The sequence below is a fragment of the Diplotaxodon limnothrissa genome, linkage group LG8 (genome assembly GCF_057381915.1).
Source record: "Diplotaxodon limnothrissa isolate DT_005_m linkage group LG8, D_limnothrissa_male_GT1.1, whole genome shotgun sequence".
NCBI lineage: Eukaryota > Metazoa > Chordata > Actinopteri > Cichliformes > Cichlidae > Diplotaxodon > Diplotaxodon limnothrissa.
In genome coordinates this window covers 6,871,400-6,893,546 of record NC_140603.1, presented here as the reverse complement: position 1 = coordinate 6,893,546, position 22,147 = coordinate 6,871,400, and the positions used below count along the sequence as shown (strand labels likewise).

Here is a 22,147-nt window from a genome sequence, read left to right as displayed (position 1 = left end):
TTTTCTCATTATGGGTAATGGGCTGAATAACTAAACCTCAGTTACAATATTGTGCAAAAGTCTTGAGTCACCTCTTATTTGTTTATATTTTGATACGAAATTGGAATCACATGAAACTACAAAACACATGTGATACACTCTGATGTGAGTTTGCCAGTTATAGCAAGAAATGTCTTCTACCCAGCAACCTAAATGACAGCATTCAGGGCAATCAGCTAATTTTACACATTGGTTTTATGCGTTAGCATATTTTTACTGAGAACACTGAATAAAAGCATTATAACATTTCTTGTCACACATGGACCTCTGATGATGACATAAGTCAGCAATTTGGTTCAGGGTTTAATAACTAAAAAGGATTTACCAAGCACTAAATCTTTTTAGTTATTAAAGGTTTAACAAAAGTATCTTAAACGTAGTGCCGACAACTCAAATATGATTGTTTTTTCCATAATAGCTCCACTTAAAGATGGGCAAAGACTCCAGTAATGACATAATATGCAAAAATAATCCCTCAAGCTTAAAGCTAAAGCAGCTTTAAACACTTTTTTAAATACTAGCTCTGTGTGTTACCAACAAGAGGGGATGTTACTATATCTCAAGCAGAAACCTACCTGCTGTTCAAATCTTCTTTTTTTCGTGGGAAAGCAAATCAGAAGAACTTTGGCTTTGACTACTTTTGGACTGAGTCAGTCCTAAACTAGTTGGTATTGAGGGGTTACACCAGGGACCTGTATTAGATAAATAAGGACTAATTTGAAAGGTAAATCATTGCAAAGCTAGAATCTAGTAGATTTAAGAGTAAAAGAAAAAAAAATCGGAACTGCAAATTAGAATAATAAGCCTACATTAACAAATAAATAAATAAAAAAAATCCTGCTGTGACAACACGTTCTCACTCCCAAAGCGTAACATTTTACGCTAGGTGACAAATCGTCAACATATTACGTTTTCGGCTACCCACCACGTTCCTAAATGACGACCTCGGGAAAATGAGGAATTATGAGAACCGTATGGACTCAATCTACACATGTTCTTCAAATCGCTTAGAAACACGCTATTTAACATCATTAAAGTCCTGGTTAAGGTCAGGAAAAAGGTTATGGTTAGGGCGCTGGCTGTGATCTGCTTTCAGCCAGAAGATGGAGTGATGGACACAGGAATCTTGGATTCACTCACTGCTCGAGTTCCTCTGTCTGCTTCAAGCACAGACGTGAACTTAGCACATCTTCCACAGCAAGAAAAGCGGTGCAATGCTGTGAAAGCTGGGATTTAAAAGGTCAGACGAGTTCTTCAGTAAGGTTTTATTTTGAAAGTTTCAGTGCGGGTCGGCGGGTGTGTGCAGCCTTGGCACTTTCAGGCAGTTGCGCTGTCGAAACACATCTGGAGAGCGGGTTCGTTATGAATTTGAAACAGGCTGCTTCCTTTGGAAGCGGACAGGATACGTCATAATGGCAGCAGTGTTCATCAGATGTGTCCGCTCCCTGGAATGACATCAGTAAGATATATTTCGATCACGTGTCAGCGTCCCAGAGACAGTTAAGAGATGAAGTTGTAACTGGAGAAGCTTCGTCGCTGTTGTTGGACTGAGCAGTCCGTCAACAGCTGGATGAGGGTTGGAAACATCTGCAGCGCTTATTCCGGAAAATGAAGCAGCAGCTGGATGAATTTGCGCCTCGGTTCCTGAATGGAACATGTCAGGAATGATGCAAGGCAACACCGGCTGTTCTCCAGTCGAGCACTAGAATAACCCTCTCTGATCATTTAGAATAAAACCACTTTAACGTAGCACCAGGTGGATCAGACAGGAATGAGTCGGATTAAAGATTCCTCTGAGGAGCTGCGCTCTCTACCACCAAGACCCCCGAACTTACCTGCAGCTCTCCCAAAAAGACGGTTTGTCAGGCTGGGGAGGAAGACCAGTGATGGCTCTCAGCAGTGAGTATGAAACACGTGCTAACAAATGCGTATTCGTGCCAAATTGTGTTCATGTGCACTTTAATTAACAAGTTGTTCACCTGACCAAACTTTTGTCTGCCTCAGTGCACCTTTACTTCTGTCTTCGTGCTTCCTGTCATTTGATTGTATTGTTAGGCATGCTGTCTGAATGTTGTTGTATGCTGTTATGTATTCAATCCTGATGTGTCCTGGAACTTGCGATCCCTTAAGCCACTGGATATAACAAAGCATGAGGTTCACATTCACACTGACAGACTGTCTGTGTATTTGAACTGTGAACTTGACTTTAATTGTAACAAAAACAGATGATCCATGTTGATTGTTCACCTGACAAAACATTTGTATCCCCAAGTGCAAGTTTACTTCTGTCTCTTTCTTCCGATTTGAATGTTTTGTATTTCATGTAATATTAGTCCCAGTCACTGTGAACAGGAACTGATCGGAAATTTTAAACTTCAAGTGACTGAATGGGGTCATTTTTGGCTCAGTCGTGACATAGATTTTTAAAATTATACACACATGCATTTGTCAGTCTACTTCTCCTATAGCATTTCACAGTTCAGTTTTCCACTTCTTACTTTTTTCGTAGTGTTTTGCAGTCATCCATGGCAAACAGACCTAGAGTTGTAAGAGTGGTAATGCTTTATAATATAGCCATTTACTAAAAGCACAATCATTAAGTGGAATTTTCAGTTTTCAGTTTTCAGTTTTATTTGTCATATGCAAGTTAGCACAGGGTCAACATTGCAATGAAATGTGTTTGACGAGCAGCAGTCACTCAGCAGCATGGTACAGTAGAAGAAAATATAATAAAATATAATAAAATAAAATAAAGTAATAAAAAATAGAAAAATAGTAAGGAGCAAAATATTAGAGAGACGTGGTAAAAGAGAAAAGATGACTAAATATATATGTATCTATAAATATAAATATATGTACACTAGTGATTAAATAAGAAAATCTTGAAAAGAAATATGACGGGGGGCAGATGGGATATTGCACAGGAATGAGCAGCAGAAAATTACAGTATTGCACTTTTAAATATAAATATCAATAACAATAAAGTGGAGTGACCAGTGCAGATTAAACAGAGTACTTGTGAAGCTGCAGGGTAGCTTCTGAGTGCGTCCTGTGGACTGTGTTGTGTGTGTTTAAGTGTTGTGGTTGAGGTGTCGTATGGCTTGGTGGTAAAAACTGTTTTTGAGTCTTGTAGTCCGAGCAGACAGACTCCTGTAACGTCTGCCAGATGGTAACAAGGAGAACAGCTGATGTGCTGGGTGGCTCTGGTCCTTGATGATGCTGTGTGCTTTACGGAGGCATCGCTGGAGATAAATGTCCTGAATGGCAGGAAGCCTCATGCCAGTGATGTGCTCTGCTGCCTTCACCACTCTCTGTAGTGATTTACAGCTGCTGGCAGAGCAGCGTCCGTACCAAACTGTGATGCAGCTCGTCCGCAAGCTCTCAATTGCACACCTGTAAAAATTTGAGGTGATGTTGGCGTTCATGCCAAACTTCCGCAGCCTCCTCAGGAAATAAAGCCGCTGGCGAGCTTTCCTGATAGCAGTGTCTGTCTGAAGGGTCCAGGAGAAGTTGTCTGTGATGTTGACTCCAAGGAACTTGAAGCTGCTGACCCTTTCGACCTTGACACCGTTGATGTGGATGGGCTGGTGTTCTCTGACTGGTCGTTTCCGGTAGTCTACTATCATCTCTCTAGTTTTGCTGATGTTGAGAGTCAGGTTATTTTCCAGACACCACTCGTACAGCGCCATCACCTCCTCTCTATAGGCCATCATTGCCTGTGATGAGGCCTATGATGGTTGTGTCATCCGCAAACTTGATGATGATGTTGGACTCGTGTTTAGCAACACAGTCGTGTGTGAACAGGGAATATAGGAGGGGGCTAAGCACACAACCCTGTGGCGTACCTGTGTTTAGGATGAGTGGTGAGGAGGTGTGCTTACCAACTCTCACCACCTGGGGCCTGTTTGTGAGGAAGTTTAGAATCCATCTGCAGATTGGTGTTTCCAGCCCAAGGTCGACGATTTGATGTACATTATTTGAAATTACTATTAATTATATTTAGATACAAATACTTAATGGTAGGTGCACTTGAATAAGTGGGCAACAAGTCAGATTTTGTTAGGAAGCAAAGAAATATTTACACTCTAAGTAAATTTAAGTAGTATGTAAGTAATTTTAACTAATGAATACTTGTTTTCCCACAAAACCATCAGGTAATTGCACACAGCTCAGTTAGGCCATACTTCATATTACTTACAGGATCATTTCTGTCTCCTTTTCTGTAAAATACCTGTAAGTTAGGCAAGGTTATCCCACTCTAAAATACAGCCACACTCTAAAAAGTACAGGGAAATCACACAGTACTTAAAATTACTTATGTAGAACTTAAAATTGTTCTACATATGTAACCACATAAGTTACATTTACTTACCGCATAATTATTTCTTTGTTTCCTGTACAATATGACTTGTTACCTTCTTAAGTATTTGTATGTAAATATACTTCTATTGTTATTTCAAATAAAATATATTGAAATATTATTTAATTACAGTTGACAGGCTGCACTATAAACTGTTACTGTAAGATTTACTTCTCCAGTACCTTGAGGCAGAGTCATCAATTCTACGCTCATCATCCACTTTCTTACATACATCTGTTCAACCACTCATTGACACAGATATCTAATCAGACAGTCACACTGCAGGAACTCCATTTAGCCATTTAGCCATAATTAAGGTGACCTACTGAATTTCAAACTGATCATGAGAATAGGGAAGAATGATGATTTAAGTGACTTTAGATGTGGCGTGGAGATTAAAATGAAAATGCCAGAGCTCAGAGGAGAATGGTCAGACTGCTTTGAGCTGATAAGAAGACCACAAACTGAAATAATAACCACTAATCAAGTGCACAACATATGTAACCTTGAAACAGATGGGTTACACCAGCAGAAGACCACACTGGGTACCAAACCTGTCAGCTAAGACCAGGAAACGCAAACTATAGGTATCATACACAACAAGAGCCATTACAAAAGTATTTCATCATAAAATAAAACGAGGTTTTAAATGAAAGATATTCAGCAAAATTCACCTTGCTCTACAGGGACTTATCCCTTGAAGAAACACAACCATAAAGATGCCAGCAGTGAAGCTGCACTAACACATACATGGACAATGATACTGTCACACTGAAGTTCAGTTCAAAGTTGAAAAAGCTCAGGCAAGTGGTTTTTAATTCAACATGGACACATGAACTTAAGTTTGGTACAGCTAGAGCCTTGCAGTATTGTTGCACACTACTACACACACTACACTATGATGAACTCAGCTACTGGTGCTCGTCTTCCTTTTTTAAGACTATTGGCCTGATTCAGAAGCTGAAGACCAAACTGAAAAAAATGCCACTGCGTATTTCTTCTACAAATAAACCCACATTTTGAGCCGAGAGAACTTGAAGGAGCTTTCATTATCCTCTAATGCAACTGCTTATGTGCAACTAGGAGTGCTAAGATTATCAATCAGACATGTAAAATCGTTTATTTCCAAGTGGTGGCGTAACTGCAGAGAACCTTTGAACCATAATGATAAGTAGCTTAGAGGCTCAGTCAGAAGTAAAGCAACACTTGATTATTTCATTCATGTCCCAAGAGAGCTTAGAGAAGCATGGTGAAGGAAACCAGGCAGCACTGCATTACGGTCAGAACGGTATGTGCCTAGCATACGTGCTGCTTTCAAGAATGGACATGATACTTTATGATTCGATTTGCTTTTTCTGATATCTTTGTTTTGGTTCCCTTTTTTTGTGGCTGATGATTGTTTGATTGATTGAAGACGCAAACATGTCTTCCTTGATCTTGAACCGATGTGATGGCTTTATCAGTCCTCCAGCTGGTAAGTGTTCAAAATGTTTCTCAAACACTCTTTTTTTACTTTTTTATTTAGCAGTTCAGCTTCATCCACTGGAAGTTCATCTGCTAGCAGATCTGCTGAGGGCGTGGCCATAAGACAGCCCTGCAAAAGCCGCATTCGTCGGAACACCCACCGCCTCTCAGGTGTCTTTCTCCGCACCCCCACCTCCACCTCAGGCTCCATGGCACTGACTGCAGGACTCAAGTCATCATTGTCTGTCCACACCAGGAAGGGAAGCAGTACGTCACAGTGACTTTACTTTCTCCCTGCATGTTTACACTCAGGATTTGTTGTGCTAATGCTACAGCTAGTGTTTTTAGCACAGATGACTTGTGGCTCTGGGATAAGTGATGATGTGCAAGACGATGACCCAAATGATATCATCAGAGCTATTTTGGCACTAGTTTGCAAGCGCTTTAGATTAATACCAAAATCTTGCATGCAGGCTGAGCCAGTTTAGAAAATAAAAGTCAGAGTAGCTCTGCCTCTGCTGTTTTCATTTTAATAATAATTGTTTTGATTAAATCAAAAAATACCACTAAGTTAAACTGGCTGCATCAGTTGTGCAGTTTGTGTTATAAAGAATATTCATCAGCGGGTCATGGATGTACAGTAAGGGGCTGTGGCTCAGGATGTAGAGCAGGTCATCTACTATCGGAAGGCAGGAAATGTGATTCCTAGCCAGCCAAAGTGTCCTTGGGCAAGATGCTGAACCTGAGTGAACCTGAGTTGCTCCCATTATGTTCATTGGAGTGAGAATGTGAGATAGAGAGCACCTGGATGTAGAAATAAATGCGAGTGTGATTATATAGTGCTTTGAGTGTTCACGTAGAGTAAAAAAGTGCTATATGGGAACCACTGCACTTACTGTACATTAATTTTCACCATATTTTTTCATTACATTGTCCTTCAATTTTTGGAAAGTCACAAAAACAAAGTGCATTCAAATGCAAATATGCATTCTGAAATTGGTTAAAATTGTTTTGAATGACAATCAGCTAAAGAGAAACTGAGGAACCAGCCTAAACTGCATCAGTTAGCATTAAACTTGTTTTACTGCATGCTTTTTTACTAATGCTCCATGAAGGGGGACCTGTTATACTTTTTCAGGCTTCAGGCTGTTCTATCCACTCAATTTCTGACAGTTTTTCTTCTACTCTTGGCTCTATATGATGTGAAGATAGAGTAGATATACCGAAACTGGCCCTGAGCACAGAAGCCCCACCAACCTTCTGTTCAAACCTTTTGTTTTTTAATGGGCAGCAACTCAGAGGAAACCTGACTTAACCTGACTTCAAGAATGAGGTTAAAAAAAAGTAAATATAGTATTTACTAAATGTGAATCATACAAAGCTACTCTAGCAGAGTTAAGAATAAAACATGGAGCTCCTTTAATAAAAACTAATTTTTGTAATCACATGTAAAAGTTTGGCCTTTCATCGATAATACCAAACCACAACTGAGTAAAGCATTAAACCTTCCTTCCCTTTCTGCAGTGATCTCTGCAGATGCTTTAATTGCAGAAGACCCATCTGAGCTGTCCAATCAGATAACTGCCCCAGGAATCCTGAAGATCTTTGGAAATGAAATCCTGGAAGGAGCTCACTATAAAAGCGTCCTCGCCACCACGCACTCCAGTGCAAAAGAGCTCGTCAAAGAGGCCCTTGAACGGTGAGACCATGTGTTATCTGGGAACATGCGTCTGCCTGCCATATGTGCCTGCTTTGTGTGTTTGCTCATGAGCCTGGCTGAGTTATGTATATCCATATGCTTCTTCTGCTGGAGCGGAGTTTGTATATCAATGCAGTCAGAATAGTTTTATAGACTGGCTATAGTGCCTGATGAAAGGTTAGCGCATTTACGTTTCTGTGTTTAGTATTGTATATTTCAGATGAACAAAGTTGGTATGACCCGTTGCTCTGTTTGTTATAACTGCAGTATAGTGCACACAGGGCCACTGAGTTAGTATTGCTGAAAAGGACCAGAGAAAACCACAGGCTTGTGTTAAAGACGGCCAGTGTGGCCCAGCTCCGAGGCAGCCTCTAGAGAATCAGTGTCTGTCAGCGTTTGCTTATATTTCAGCCAAAAAACATAATGGGATGATTAATGCAAGCGGTATTCACTTTGTAGAGGAAGGAGTAAATCATGACTCTTTTCTCTTAGTGAAAATAATTCTCTGCAGCAGTGACATTTAAATATGCCATTACTACTTTATGCATTTAGTAACGGTTCAGCAAACACTCTCAAATAATTATTTTTTTGTGTAATGAAAACAGGTTTATTGTAATATTCATAAGATACTGCTTTGACTACTTCAAAGAAACAGAATAAAAGGAGGGTCTGTTACATCTGGAAGACAAATGTGTCAAAGCTGCATTAATTCCTTTAATGTTAACCATTGACCCATTACAATATGTAAAGTTAAAAATGGTGCCAACAGTGAAGAAACCACTAAGAATCACCCCTAGTTTCTACAGCTTCCATCAATTATACCAAACATTTTAGCCTCTTGGAGCTAATTGTTGAGTTTCTAACAGCCTGAAGCATTTTTTACTTGGTTCACTCCCAGCAAACCCATTTCCAGCTCTTAAAAACCCACTACATGCACGGCAACAAAGGCAGACATAGTTAGCAACTAGCTGGCAAACAAAGTTGGGTTTTAGCATCTTTAAATACAGATATTTCCCTCAGGAGCAAATGGAAATCGAATTAAAGCCCAAAGTAAAGTGAATATTGGATTAACATTCAACAAGCAAGCACAAAACAACTCTAAAGTTAAATATTAATTCTGTTGTATGGACAAATGTGCAACTAGTTGCTAAGAAATCTATGCACACATAATAGTTTGTCAATGATATGGTAGATTTGTTAGGTTGGATGTATGCACTCTACATAAAAAGATGAAAAAGTGAAGCAGGATTAAAGGCTTGAAGATTCAGTTAACAGGCAGTGCTTGCTAACATTAGCAGTAGCGTAATGGCTTAGCAAACAGTAAGTTAGTCAGTTTGACTTATTTGACCTTGTGTTTGTTTGTCTATGAAGGTTTATCAGTCAAAATTATATTGATAAATTGTAAAGTTAGTACAGTACTGTAAGACGAAGACTTTCTTTTAATTTGTAAGTGTTTTTAGCAATAGAGCTCCAGATTTTCTAAAGGTCTTTTAGTTTTTCTCTTGACGTTAGCTGCTGATTCAGTCCCGTCCTTGTACCTGACATTTTCAGAGGAATGTTTTGGGTTTTTTATTTTACTTACTTGTTTACCACTTAACACTGATAAATGAATCATTCAAGCACAAAAACTCATCTAATTCAAGGGATGAATCAGTGTTGTGTCTACACATTATAGACAACTTAGCAAAGAACAGTAAAGTTTGTTACTAAAAGCTTGTCACAAGCACACAATTTGTTCCCATTTTTTTTAGCTGATCCTACAAAAGTGCCGAGGATAACAAAATCTAAGGGGCATAAAATTTTATTTTTGTACCAACATGGTAGATTCCCAGAAATATATTAGCCTGAAAGTTGACATATCTCAGCATTATGCAGTGTGTCCTTAAAAAATGTTGAGGAATGTTTAGTGATGGATGAAAGCAAATGTGCCAGATGAACATTATCTAAAAGTCATGTTCTTAAGAAACTGGAAAAACCTGAAACAGGGTCAGATAGATGCATTTCACCCCCTTCATTGAAGCCTCAACAGAAAATGTTTCAGTGGAGAGCTCAAAAAGTGATTCTTAAGGAAGGAAAGGGGAAAGAAAAGACTTAGACATGCCAAATTATGCAAGAATTAAACTGAAAATCAATGGCAACGGGTTTTAGGGGGTGATTAATCTTGTCAAAACTGATGAAATTATGAAAACAGATGCTTTAATTTCTTTCTCAACACGTGAATAATACCAAACATTTTACCAATGCTATTAGCAAACCTGAATAGAAAAACAATATAATCAGTAAATTGCTGCACTTCCTTTCCATTATCCTAGTAAAGTATAAAGAAATTTATTGCACTTTTACATAGTACTGCATGTAATGTATATAAACACTTATGTGAAAGCAGTTGCTTTTGGTGATGAGCTAATATTGCACTCAAGAACAGTCTCTCTCACTTGTTCAGAGCATTTAAGCATTTTTGAGCTCAGTATAAAGTTTTGCAATTTGCTGTCACTTCTTTTAAGAAATTTGTTTCTAGACACAGCAGAAGGGTGTTTTACGCAAGAAACATTTAATAAACCCACTGTGAAGAAACAGGCATAGTTAGCTGCTAACAAGCGAACATAAACCTTGAGTGCTTCTGAATGTAATGCTTCGGTCTCAAGAGAATTAATGATATTGTCCAGGAGAAATTCTCAGGAGAAATTTTGCTGCCTACTGTTTTAGTGCTCTGTCTCTGGGTTTGAAAGGATGATAACATGGCTAACTGTGATCTAGGTATGGCCTGAGAAAGGAGGAAGCGGAGTCCTACGTTCTCTGTGACACCATTGGTTCCATTAGTAATCATCCGTGGAGAACAGAAGGTTTCCGAGTACTGGGCGACCATGAAAAACCCCTCCTCCTGCAGTCGCTGTGGAAACCCAGAGATGGTTTGGCAAGACGATTCGAAATCCAGAAGAGAAGTTCAGTAGAGGAGAAGACATCCAAAGAGAAGGATACCATCACTGCTGGTACGCTATAGCCACAGGGCAATAAGGAGTTATCGCTGCACACTATACCACATCCTGAACCAGGGTGCATGCCCTGGAATAGGAGTCTTCACCAGTAAATGAAGCATTGTCAGTGTTAAGCCCAGTTTTAAAGTTCTCACAGTAAAAATGTGGTTTGTTGGCACGTTGTTGTTCCAGTGAAAGTAGGCCAAGCCACATAGGCCAAGCTATATTTTAATAGGTCCACTATTTCTTTTTTTCCTTTCTTTTCAATTTCTGCTGCAAATTTGGGGATCACATTTGCTCTCAGTTCCATTAAAATGTTCTTTAAAACTTTAAATGTAATTGATGTCGCAGACACACTTGTTTAATTAGATTTCTTCCAGTGACACACCCTATCTTTTGTACTTCACTGCTTGCTGCAAAATGCTGTAAAAGATTTACACTGCTACAATATCTAATTGGCCTTACAAGGGATGATGTGACAGAAGAAAAACACCAGAACTTTCCACAGATACCTGACACAAACACTCCGTGGTACTGTAACAGCACTGGCTGGACTATTTTCTACAATCATTTCTACTAGGGGCCCCAGCTGTGGTTGACACAGCTGTGTTCGTAGTGTAAGACTGTGTCCTGTTATGTGTTTTGCTTTTATGAATGGCACAGCTTGTGATGGCCTTCTATCGGTGTCAGCTTGTAGATGCCTGCTGCGGGGGTGCTGTTTTTTCTTCTTTTTTTCCATGAGCTCTCTTTCTTTCCACTGAGGTCTGTTTCCTGTATGGTGCTTCTGTGTTCATCCTGGCATAAACACACCATGGACAAATGACCGAGGCTCACACACACCTCACCTTGCTTCAGGAAGAAAAAAAAGGGTGTTGCTCTATCACCACATTCCATTAGCCCTGAGCTCTGTATATTTTTACTGCAGCTCAGTTTGGATGTAGTTACAACGCTATTCCCAGCTCTCTTATTTGTTTATTCATCTCCCTCTCAGGTATCAATGCTCAGGCTCGTAAGCTGCAGAAGAGCCGCTCCAGAGTGACCTCCACCCTCATAGAGAAAACCATGAGCCGGAGCCAGAAACTGTGGAGGAGCAAAAGTGAGATGGACCTCTTAGAGACCAAACACGACACAGATCACGAAAAACGTGTCAAGGATGAAAGCGAGTGCCCGAATCAAACGTCAGTGCAAAGCTTTGAGCATCCAGAACAGAATCACATTCACAGCCTTGCAGCTCCCTCAGAGGGGGCCAAAACAGAGAACCTCTGTCCGTCAAGGCCGAGAGGCGAGCAGGAAGTAGAGGAGTCGGAGAGGGAGGAGACAGAGAGCAGCGACGATAACACCACACAGTACTCTATTCACCCTCCTCACGACTGTCCATACCTGCTACTGCTGCAGGGCTACAACCCCGCGCAGGTATCATATCCAAACACACGCTCTGCATCTGACCCCGAAAAGCAGTTTTCCAATCATATGTCAGCAGCAGTAGGAAACAGCAATGCCTGTCAGTGCTTTGGCTTTTTATACATGTTCGAGTGTTGAAATCGTCCATTTAAAGAGTTTAGTAGCGGGTGAGTGGTGTTTTTATATGATAAAAAAAAACTAAAAAGACAATAGTGTACGTTTAGGGAATGGTCTATCTGATGTCAGTTTTATTTTTTCTGGCAATTTGCCTCTTCGGCCAATAGGACAAGACAGGAAACATGCAGAAAGTGATAATCAAACTGAAAAACTTTTGGTTACACTGTGTACTTTAGCTACTGTTTTATTTACCTCACCTTCAGAACCTTCAGCAACAACCAGGTCATTATTTATATGATCGCACTAAAAAGATGTAAACTAGCAGTGTATTTTACAGTGTCATTGCATTAGCATTACTGATGCACACAAGCTGAATTGGCATTAAAGTGTCATGACAATTCAGCTATTACATAAAGTTTATCTTTATAGTTAAGTAATCAATGCTTTAAAAGTTTCCCGGGGATAAAATTGTGAATTGTGCTCATGAAAGGTGAATCCCAAACTATATTTCAAGTTATTGTTACCACTTAACTTTGATGTCCTCTACTGCTACTGCCAGAGCTCCCTCATTTATTTGTTCTAAAAAGTTGCAATAGCTATCATATTATGTTTACAGAACCAGCAGCATAACAGTACACTACATACAGACCTAAAAAGTGTGTATGTGCAACATTTAAAAAAATGGTCCTGTTCATAATAACTACACATGTGTTTTTACTTACTGTGTGGAAGTTTGTCCCGGATGCTGAGTTTGGGTAACACTACCAACTGTTCACTCCCACAAAAGAAACAAAAACAAAAAATAATGGCAGACAACAGTATTGGCAAACTCATTTGGTTATTTCCCTTAAATTCTCTTCTTAGGCTTTGCCACTGTTGATCATCTGCATCTGTTTGGGACTTGAGCAATCTGCATTATTTTTATCCATATGCATGGCAAAGATGTAACACTCCTCATTTATCCTGGTCCTGGACCAGCATGATCACTACATTGACCCCCCCAAAGGGGCTCACCTCACACTTCCTAAATATAGCCTGTATGTATAAGATGGACAAGGCCACTGTGAGGTCACCCATTGGTTAGTGAGGTCTCATTCTGAAGCCTCAAGCAAAGCATTTTTCTTGTGTCCCTCTTGGAGCTTAAACCAGACAATTCATTTCGCTTTATATTGTAAGGTAGATCCTACAATAATACATACAGAGAAAAACCCAACAATCATATGACCCCCTATGAGCAAGCACTTTGGCGACAGTGGGAAGGAAAAACTCCCTTTTAACAGGAAGAAACCTCCAGCAGAACCAGGCTCAGGGAGGGGCGGGGCCATCTGCTGTGACTGATTGGGGTGAGAGAAGGAAGACAGGATAAAGACATGCTGTGGAAGAGAGACAGATAAATAACAACTATAATTCAGTTGAGAGAGGTCTGTTAACACACAGTGAGACAAGCCAGTAAAGAACTGTTAGGTAAATGTTTGGCAAGCTTCTCAAACCCTATAATGTTAACATCTTAAGATGTTTTGAATGGTAACACTTTCTAGGATTAGGATTAGGAAACTATACTTTTTTGCAGTTGGCCAGAATGGATCTTAACATTTTATCTTGTACTCATAGTTACATTTTCACTATAACAATGATTCTGTTTCCCGTGTTGGGGGTAACGGAATACATGTACCGGCATTACGTATTTAAAATACAAAATATGAGTAACTGTATTCCATTACAGTTACTGTTTAAAAAGGTGGTTATCAGAGTACAGTTACTTTGCGAAATAAAGGGATTACACTGCGATCTTTTCCTGCTTCATATGTTAGGCTATGCCCTCTCTATTTTTGGTAATTCCACGCCGGTGGAAATGCAAACAAAACACACATTGAGAGGCCCCGAGATTGAGTCTGTTTCTCAATCTCGGGGCCCATGCCACCTCTACTTGCGGCCCGCATAATGACGTGAAGAAATATTTTTTTAAAAGTATTATTCAAAAAATTATTTAATATGAAGGCAATAGGCAGAGTGTTACAGCCATAGCATGTATGGAACATGTAAATATAATAATAACCACTGCAGCCAAAAAGAGTGCCTGACGAACGCAGTTGTAAGTAAGCTATTTAGACTCGACTGTACACTGTGTTCGTGTTTTCCTCCAAAACAATAACTTCCGTTGGAGCAGCCTTTCAACGCCTCGCTCTGTCTCTCGTTAGCAAAGTTGACCCAGACAACAAAGTAAAGCTAGTTTTCGGCTACGAGCCCGACATGGAACCCGACATATTAGCCAGAGGTCTCTTTACTACGGTTCGCAGCCGCGGGCCTGTTTTATTTACGCGCCGAGTAATTTTCTATACGAAATCGCTGCATAAAGTGCAGCCTCAACTAATGTCCACCCTACTGTTACTCATTTTATATTAAGAGTATTCTGAATCCAAAGCATTCAGAATACGTTACTCTCATTGAGTAACACAATGGAATACGTTGCTGTGTCTTTTATGTCAACTGCTGAGCATGCTAACTTTTGACTGGAATAGGCAGTTTTAGCTTCAGTCTTTTAGCACCATGCAGTTTTCACCAGACAATTTAATGCGTTGTTAAGTTGAAATGCATTTATATAAAATTCATAGAACGAGAACTTGCTTTATCAGTTAGCTAGGTAGATTCTACACTTAAAAACCGCTATAGTCAGTCAGTAGCTCTGCCTCTGTTAGGTGTGGTTAGCTAAAACGATGAGGTATAATTTTTGGGCACAACTCAGCTAACGGTAAATTTAGACTGCTCTACAGTTTTAGCTGCATGTACGTTGTTTTCAGCTTCTTTAAAAAATATTTCCATATGCAAACCATTACATTTTAAAGTATAGTGGTACATGTGCTGTAAAATCCATTGTTTTCTTAAGTGAAAGTGAGAGGCAGCGGAAAGAATCATTATTGTGAAGGTCAGTGAACAGCACGTAGAAAAACTGTCAGTATAAAAACACTGTTCAGGAAACAGAAGAAGACAAGCCTGGCACTGCTTCCTGACTGATTACCAGTGGTTTTTTAACGGTGGCCAACAGCCGCACACATGCAGGCACACACACACATACACAGATTCTGCAGTGCTTTAGCTCTGCGTCACAGCTCTTTCCCAAAATACCCTTCATAAGAATATAATCATGTACCCCCAAGATATAGTATTATAAAGGTTTAAAGAGTTTATTTGTGCATTAATTCAGCTTTAATCTGTCCAGTTGGAAAACACAAGCATCACAAGGGGAATGTCAAACATAATAATCTCTACACACTATGCTTGCCACTCACTGGGGCTAATAAAACATTGTTTGTCTAATCAGGCTTGGATCTAGATTTTAATTCCAGTACCTCCACATGATCAGACTGCTAAGCTTTGTTTGAGGGAGACTGTTACATAGCTGATGGTGGACTGACGTAATGCACTAAATTCAATCTTTCTTTTTGTTAGTGATTAACAAAAGGGCTAAAGTGTGTAGTTGTGTCTCCAGATCACAGCACTATCCATAAAATGAACTCAAGCATTACAAAAGCACTCATTACTCAGATTTGAGCCTTTTTTTTATAACATTTTTTACAGACCAAACAAAGTCAAATGGATGCAGTCTGTTAACATGTTGCAGATATGTTGCTGATTAACCACAGACTGTGTATATAAGATCGATGTAGCCGACTTCACGTTACCCTTTGGTTTGTGAAGTTTGCAGCATGTGTCAGATCAGCATCATTAACTCAGTAATGCTACCACATGAACATAATGGCAGTTAGCTCAGTGGACACAAATGTGTGAGGTTTGAAGTGTGTGCTTTTCTTTCTTCTGCTCATAATTTTCTCAAGTTTTTTTTAATTGTTGTTTTTTTCCACTGTCTATATAATTGGCAAATAGACAGAAGAAAATGATTCTTGAATGCAAACCTATTACTAGAAAGTCTAACAAGGACATTCAGGCGCTATTTAAGAAGCACCTTGAGCTGATGACAGAGTAACATCTGCAACATCTGTTCAACTTTAATTTTGACGCTATTCTTCAACCGCAACTAGACTGCTGCTGGCTCTTCAGTGATTGATATGCTTTCTTAAACTTGGGCAATCAGAATATAAGATAAGATAAGATAAGATAAGATAAGATAACTCTTTATTGTCATTGCACAGTCATACATAGTACAGTAGTACAATGAAATTGGAAAAACTGTCCTACGTCGGCACTACATATAACACAACACGACACGATATGACACATCACAACGTAACAAACAACACAACACAGTATATTAACTTAGTATAAAAAAGAAGAATAAGTGTATGTGTATTGCACACTGTTATTATTGCACATTAATTATTATTGCACCTTGTTATAAATATAAATATTATTGTTATCGTTTTAAACATTGTTACCTCCCCCTAAAAAGTCCAGGGAGGTATCCAGTCAGGTCAGCTATTTACATTGATCAGGGCTATTGCCCTGTTGTAAAAGCTGTCCTTGAGTCTATTTGTTCGGGACCTCAGCAGCCTGAACCTCCTGCCAGACGGCAGCAGCTTAAACACCCGGTGTCCTGGGTGTGTGCAGTCCCGTAGGATGCTGCGTGCCCTCTTGAGACAGCGAGTGCTGTACAGGTCCTTCAGGGAGGGAAGAGGATGTCCAATGATTTTTTGGGCCATGTTGATGACCCTCTGGAGTGCCTTTCTGTGTGCTGTGGTGCAGCTGGAGAACCACACACCGATGCAATATGTCAGCACACTTTCAATGGAGCAGCGGTAGAAGACGGTCAGCAGCTCCTTCTTCAGGTCCATTTTTCTGAGGATTCTCAGAAAGTGGAGACGCTGTTGGGCCTTCTTTAAGACCGCAGAGGTGTTAGAGCTCCATTGGAGGTCTGTGTCTATGTGCACACCCAGAAACTTGAAACTGGAGACCCTTTCCACGCACTCCCCGTTGATGCTGACAGGCTGCAGCTCGGACTTCCTCCTTCTGAAGTCAACTACCAGTTCTTTTGTTTTGGTGGTATTGAGGTCCAGGTTGTTATCTGCACACCAATCTGACAGCCTCTGAACTTCAGCTCTGTATGCAGTCTCATCTCCCCCTGAGATGAGCCCCACCACAGTGGTATCATCTGCAAACTTGATGACTGTGTTGTCTGGGTGGGAACTAACACAGTCATGTGTGTACAGAGTGTACAGTAGGGGACTCAGTACACAGCCTTGTGGAGAGCCGGTGTTGAGGCTGAGGGCTGAGGAAAGATGAGGCCCCACTCTAACTCTCTGTACACGGTCTGAGAGGAAGTCTCTGATCCAGCGGCAGGTGGTGGAAGGAAGTCCAATTTCCAGCAGTTTATCTATTAGTCTGTCCGGGAGTATCGTATTGAAAGCAGAGCTAAAGTCAACAAAGAGCAGCCTGGCGTAACGGCCCTGCACTTCCAGGTGAGAGATGGTGGTGTGGAGCGTTGTAGCAATGGCATCTTCAGTTGATCTGTTAGCTCTGTATGCAAACTGGAGCGGGTCGAGTGTGGGTGGCAGGCAGGACATGATGTGACGTCGGACCAGTTTCTCAAAGCACTTCATTATAACAGGTGTTAGAGCAACTGGTCGGTAGTCGTTGAGGCTGCTAATGTTAGTACGCTTTGGCAGTGGGACAATTGTGGCTGACTTTAGGCACGGCGGGATGCAGGACTGGGACAGTGAAGTGTTGAAGATCTTAGTGAAGACCCCAGCCAGCTGGTCTGCACACTCTTTTAGGACCTTTGCGGTTACCCCATCTGGTCCGGTGGCCTTCCTGGGGTTCACTGCCCTCAGTGTGCGCCTCACCTCATATTCCTGCACTATGAGGCTTGGGCTGCTGCTGTCCGATGTTTTTGCTGCTGCTGCCTCTGGTCCCTTCACCTCAAAGCGTGCGAAGAAGTGGTTCAGCTCCTCTGCAAGCTCCGCGTTACCCTCAGTCAACGTGGTATTACCAGGTTTGTAGTTGGTTAAGTGCTGAACTCCCTGCCATACCTGTCATGAGTTGTTGGTGGTGAAGTGGTCGTCGATCCTTCTCTTGTACGCTGCCTTGGCCTCTCTGATGCCTCTTTTCAACTGAGATCTGGCTGCACTGTACTGCATACCATCACCGGATCTAAAAGCGGCGTCACGTTGCTTCAGCAGGACCTGGACCTCTTTAGTCATCCAGGGTTTCTGGTTGGAATACACCCGGAGACGTTTGTCCACAGTGACACTGTTGACACAGAAGTTAATATATGAGAGCACTGATGTTGTGTGCTCTTCAAGGTCCTGATGTTCGAACACGCTCCAGTCCGTGTTTTCAAAACAGTCCTGCAGCTGATGTGATGCACCTTCTGGCCAGGTTTTCACAGTTTTTGTATGTATTTTTATGTAATATGTATTTTTTCTTTTTTATTAAAGATACAGTGTGTAAAATCTTTTCTTATCCCTCCAAATTCCCACAGGAGCGCTCGCTGCCATGTATTTTTAATGAATTCATTCCGAGTTTGTGAGAATGCATCAGTTTTTTAGAAGATGTACATATACACTAATCAATGTATATTTATGAGTACAACTGTCTTTTTTTCTACTAAATAATGTCAAAAGATTACTTACTGTACCTTTAAATTGTGCTCCCAAGTCTCTGCAATCAAGGTACAAAGAAATTAATCAGACAAAAATAAAAAAAATATATCAGTTTTTACCTTCTCTAAAATATAGGTTTAGCGTTAGCATTAATAGTAGTGTTCCACCTACGATGACTTAGACCTCAGAGGTCTGTCTGGAATGTCTATGGCATTCACACCAGTAGCAATTTGCTTTATTGCTGATGGTTGGTTGATAGCGGACATTCCAGACTTCGATTTCCTGGATAACTGGATAACCCTCAAATATATTTACAATCCTGTCATATGGTAATTAAAATATGGTTTGAGCTCAGTGACAGTCACTTCCGTTGCTCGCCTCAAAGTTCAGAAAAGTTGAACCCTACTGAAGTCACTGAATGTCACAGATTTTGTGTCAGCACAGATTTCCATGTTGGCCTTGCCTGTGTGGACACACCTTTCTGTTACTAAATGCTGTTTTTTTTACCACTGTTTATACTCAAGTACAGCATGCTAGCATTCACTGTGCAGACACTTGTCATTGAATTGTATTAAGCAGATCTTTGCATTCTTGTTTTTTAGCTTTCCTACTATCACTAAATCCTCTTCAGGCAACCATTCATAGGCTATATTAGAAGTATTGGAACCTGTCACTGGATCATTGTGCAAGTTCTGATTTGAACCAAAACTATGATCCATTCTAAAGCTTTTGGTGCTTAAACACAGCATGTCTTTATACTGTCTTCCTTCTCTCACCTGAACCGGTCACCATCTTAACCAGGCTCATGGAGGGGCCCCCCCTCCATGAGCCTGGTTAAGATGGAGGTTTCTTCCTGTTAAAAGGGAGTTTTTAGTTCCCACTGTTGCCAAAGTGCTTGCTCATAGGGGGTCATATGATTGTTGGGTTTTTCTCTGTATGTATTATTGTAGGGTCTACCTTACAATACAGAGCGCCTTGAGGCGACCGTTGTTGTGATTTGGCGCTGTATGAATAAAATTGAATAGAATTGAATTAAACCAAGTAGATCTGGAAGTTAAATGTAATCAAAGAAGCAGGTAAAACCAAAACAATAATACCAAAGTTAAAAAAAAATAAAAATCTCACATGGGAGGTCAGGTAATCATAATGCTTCTTTATATACTAAAAGAAATTCTTTGAGCATGCCTGAACAAAGCACCAGCAGACAACGGCACTGTACAGGGTGGAATACATTTGAGAGAAGATGAGATATAGTGAACTCTTGGTGATTGTTTGGTAACTTGTCATTTATTTCTTCACTCAGGACTTTGTCATCTACCTCCTTGCCAGCCCAAATATTGTTGTTGGTCAACAAAGCGGTCACAAGGAAGGGTCAAAGGCTGATATCCTTCTCTTTGCCGCTGATATTCTTCCGAGACACTGCTACTTCCTTCGCCACAGCGCCGTTGCACCCACCGTTCTCTGCCCGCGTCAGGATGCCGTGGTCACTAAGAATGGAAAAGGGCTGAGAAATGAGGAACCGCTTTGCTCTGGTGATATTATTGGGTTGGGACAGCACTACTTGTTTCTTTTCAAAGACCCTCTAGCTTCAATGCACAAGGTAACGGCAGATTACCTTCACAAGAACCAAAATCTTTTACTTTTAATCAATTTGGATTTTTTCTTAAGTGCAAATCCTGCTTCATGTTTCATGTTTCTTGTTTCTTTCTGGAAAATAAAGGAAGTGATCAGTGATGCTCTTGAACCCAGCCTGTCTGCCGCCTCCTGGACTCTAGGTCACACCACCTCTGCAACTACAAGCAAAAAGATCCTCTGTAGCACCTGCATCACCTACCAGAGCCCAAACTGCAAACTGCCCTTGAGCGGAGGGCCTCCATTTCTAAAATCACCTGAAGGCCACAGTCTGACTCTTACCTATGCAGCTGAAGACGAGGACATTATTGTGAAGGAGATTGTTGCTATGGGGAGCAGTAGCAGCATCAGTGGTAGACCACCATTGACTGTTGCATTCCTGTTGTGCATGTGTGTTCAGTATTCATCAGTTTGTCTTCAAACGTCAGACCTACGCAGGCTTCTGCTGCGTATTGCAAGTGGAGTTCAGAGTGCCATGTGGGTGAGTTGTAGTAACAGACATAAGGAGCTCGGCCACATTTTAAAGTGGAGCATAACAACAACAAGCAAAAAAAGTTGCTCCAGATGTGTTCAATGTCAGGAAATCAGAGATTTCATGTTTAAAAAAGGATGTGCACAGGTTAATATTTAAAGAGATCCATAGCTGGTCGCCATGATGTGCTTACAGTCTTTTTCAATCATCTGCTTCACTGCTAACCAAAGGAGAGGTCACTTTCAAGTGTTGCTGAGTGCATCCAGCACGAGCACACCGAGACCAAAGAGAAAATGTCTGCAGGGAGAAAATCAGGCTTAAAATTCTGTTCCAAAAGTTAATTTCCCAAAGCAGAACTTTCTTCAGGGAATCATTTCTTAGGAACTCAAACTGCTGTTCACTGTAGCAACCAAGGACTGAATTACTAAATTAAGTTACTATCTGAAGAACAGAGAAATACTGTGTTATATCCCCCAGATGGCTCTGGCTTACAATTTTACCTATTGCTATTTTAAGTCACTCCAAAACTTTTAATCTTGTCGTGCAGGAGCAGACCAAGGAGCTGGCTGCAGTTCAGCCTGAAGTGTAAGCAGAGCTTTCTTTATTTCCCCGACACTAATTATATTACAGTTCACAGAGAACACTGCACAGCTTTCCTCCTGTGTTGCAGTCTCAGGTGCGAAGGTTCAAACCCAGAAGACCCCACTCTTCTCTGCCTTCAAGAGCTGATCCCTGGACTGCACCCCCTAGTGGTGTGGATGTCAAACAGCCTGGAGCTGCTGCAGCTCATTCAGCACCAGCTGCCTCTTATTCTGGAGTGGAGAGCCCGAGAAGAGGAGGAACAAAAGGAGGAACCAGAGAAGGAAGATGATGAGAGCAAGGAAGTAAAGAACTTGGGTTAGTTGTTTAGGTGCTGTAGAGAGCATGTAACCATGATAATAATGAAAGAGGAGCTATTCTGCTTGTTTCCAACTCCGGATTTTTATTCTTGATCTCTGCTGGCATAATTTAAAATTCATCATATTCCTTATTTATCTTATGCTGGGCAGTAGTGCAACCAAACAGTGCAACATTATGAAGCACAGTCCACATTTCCAACCATATGATTACATGACATTTATGCGTTTCTGAATGTATACCTTTCAGTATTGTTAGAGCTTCTGATGTCCTGCGTCCGTTCAGCCAGCGAAGAGACGATAGCTGTCCTAGAGGAGGTCATCATGCTCGCCTTTCAGCAGTGTGTGTACTACTTCACTAAGGTAACAGACTACTATCAAGGAAGTGACTCAGTGGTGCGGTTTACAAATTGCTGATTACATATGTCCTTGGTTTAACTGGAAGGAAACGATCTGACCTGCATAGACAACTTGTAGATCATCTGGTCCACCCATTGCAAATGGCTGAGAATAAAGAGCTTAGTTAGCATTCCAGTAG

The 22,147-nt window shown here is 40.8% G+C and overlaps 1 protein-coding gene across 2 annotated transcripts in view; it reads left to right on the top strand.

Annotated features, from left to right (window-relative positions):
- The first annotated feature begins 1,810 nt into the window (after nt 1–1,810).
- radil2b (Ras association and DIL domains 2b) overlaps nt 1,811–22,147 on the top strand; it is a 36,037-nt gene continuing 15,700 nt past the window's right edge. The window contains exons 1-10 of one of the 2 annotated variants that reach the window (XM_085360375.1): nt 1,811–1,938; nt 5,928–6,130; nt 7,388–7,562; nt 10,320–10,552; nt 11,529–11,950; nt 19,913–20,209; nt 20,330–20,722; nt 21,261–21,298; nt 21,384–21,610; nt 21,860–21,972. In XM_085360375.1, coding sequence (XP_085216501.1) covers nt 1,811–1,938; nt 5,928–6,130; nt 7,388–7,562; nt 10,320–10,552; nt 11,529–11,950; nt 19,913–20,209; nt 20,330–20,722; nt 21,261–21,298; nt 21,384–21,610; nt 21,860–21,972 — 2,229 coding nt within the window. Of the gene's footprint in view, nt 1,939–5,924; nt 6,131–7,387; nt 7,563–10,319; nt 10,553–11,528; nt 11,951–19,912; nt 20,210–20,329; nt 20,723–21,260; nt 21,299–21,383; nt 21,611–21,859; nt 21,973–22,147 lie in introns of both variants that reach the window. The other variant, XM_085360374.1, reaches the window with a different exon arrangement.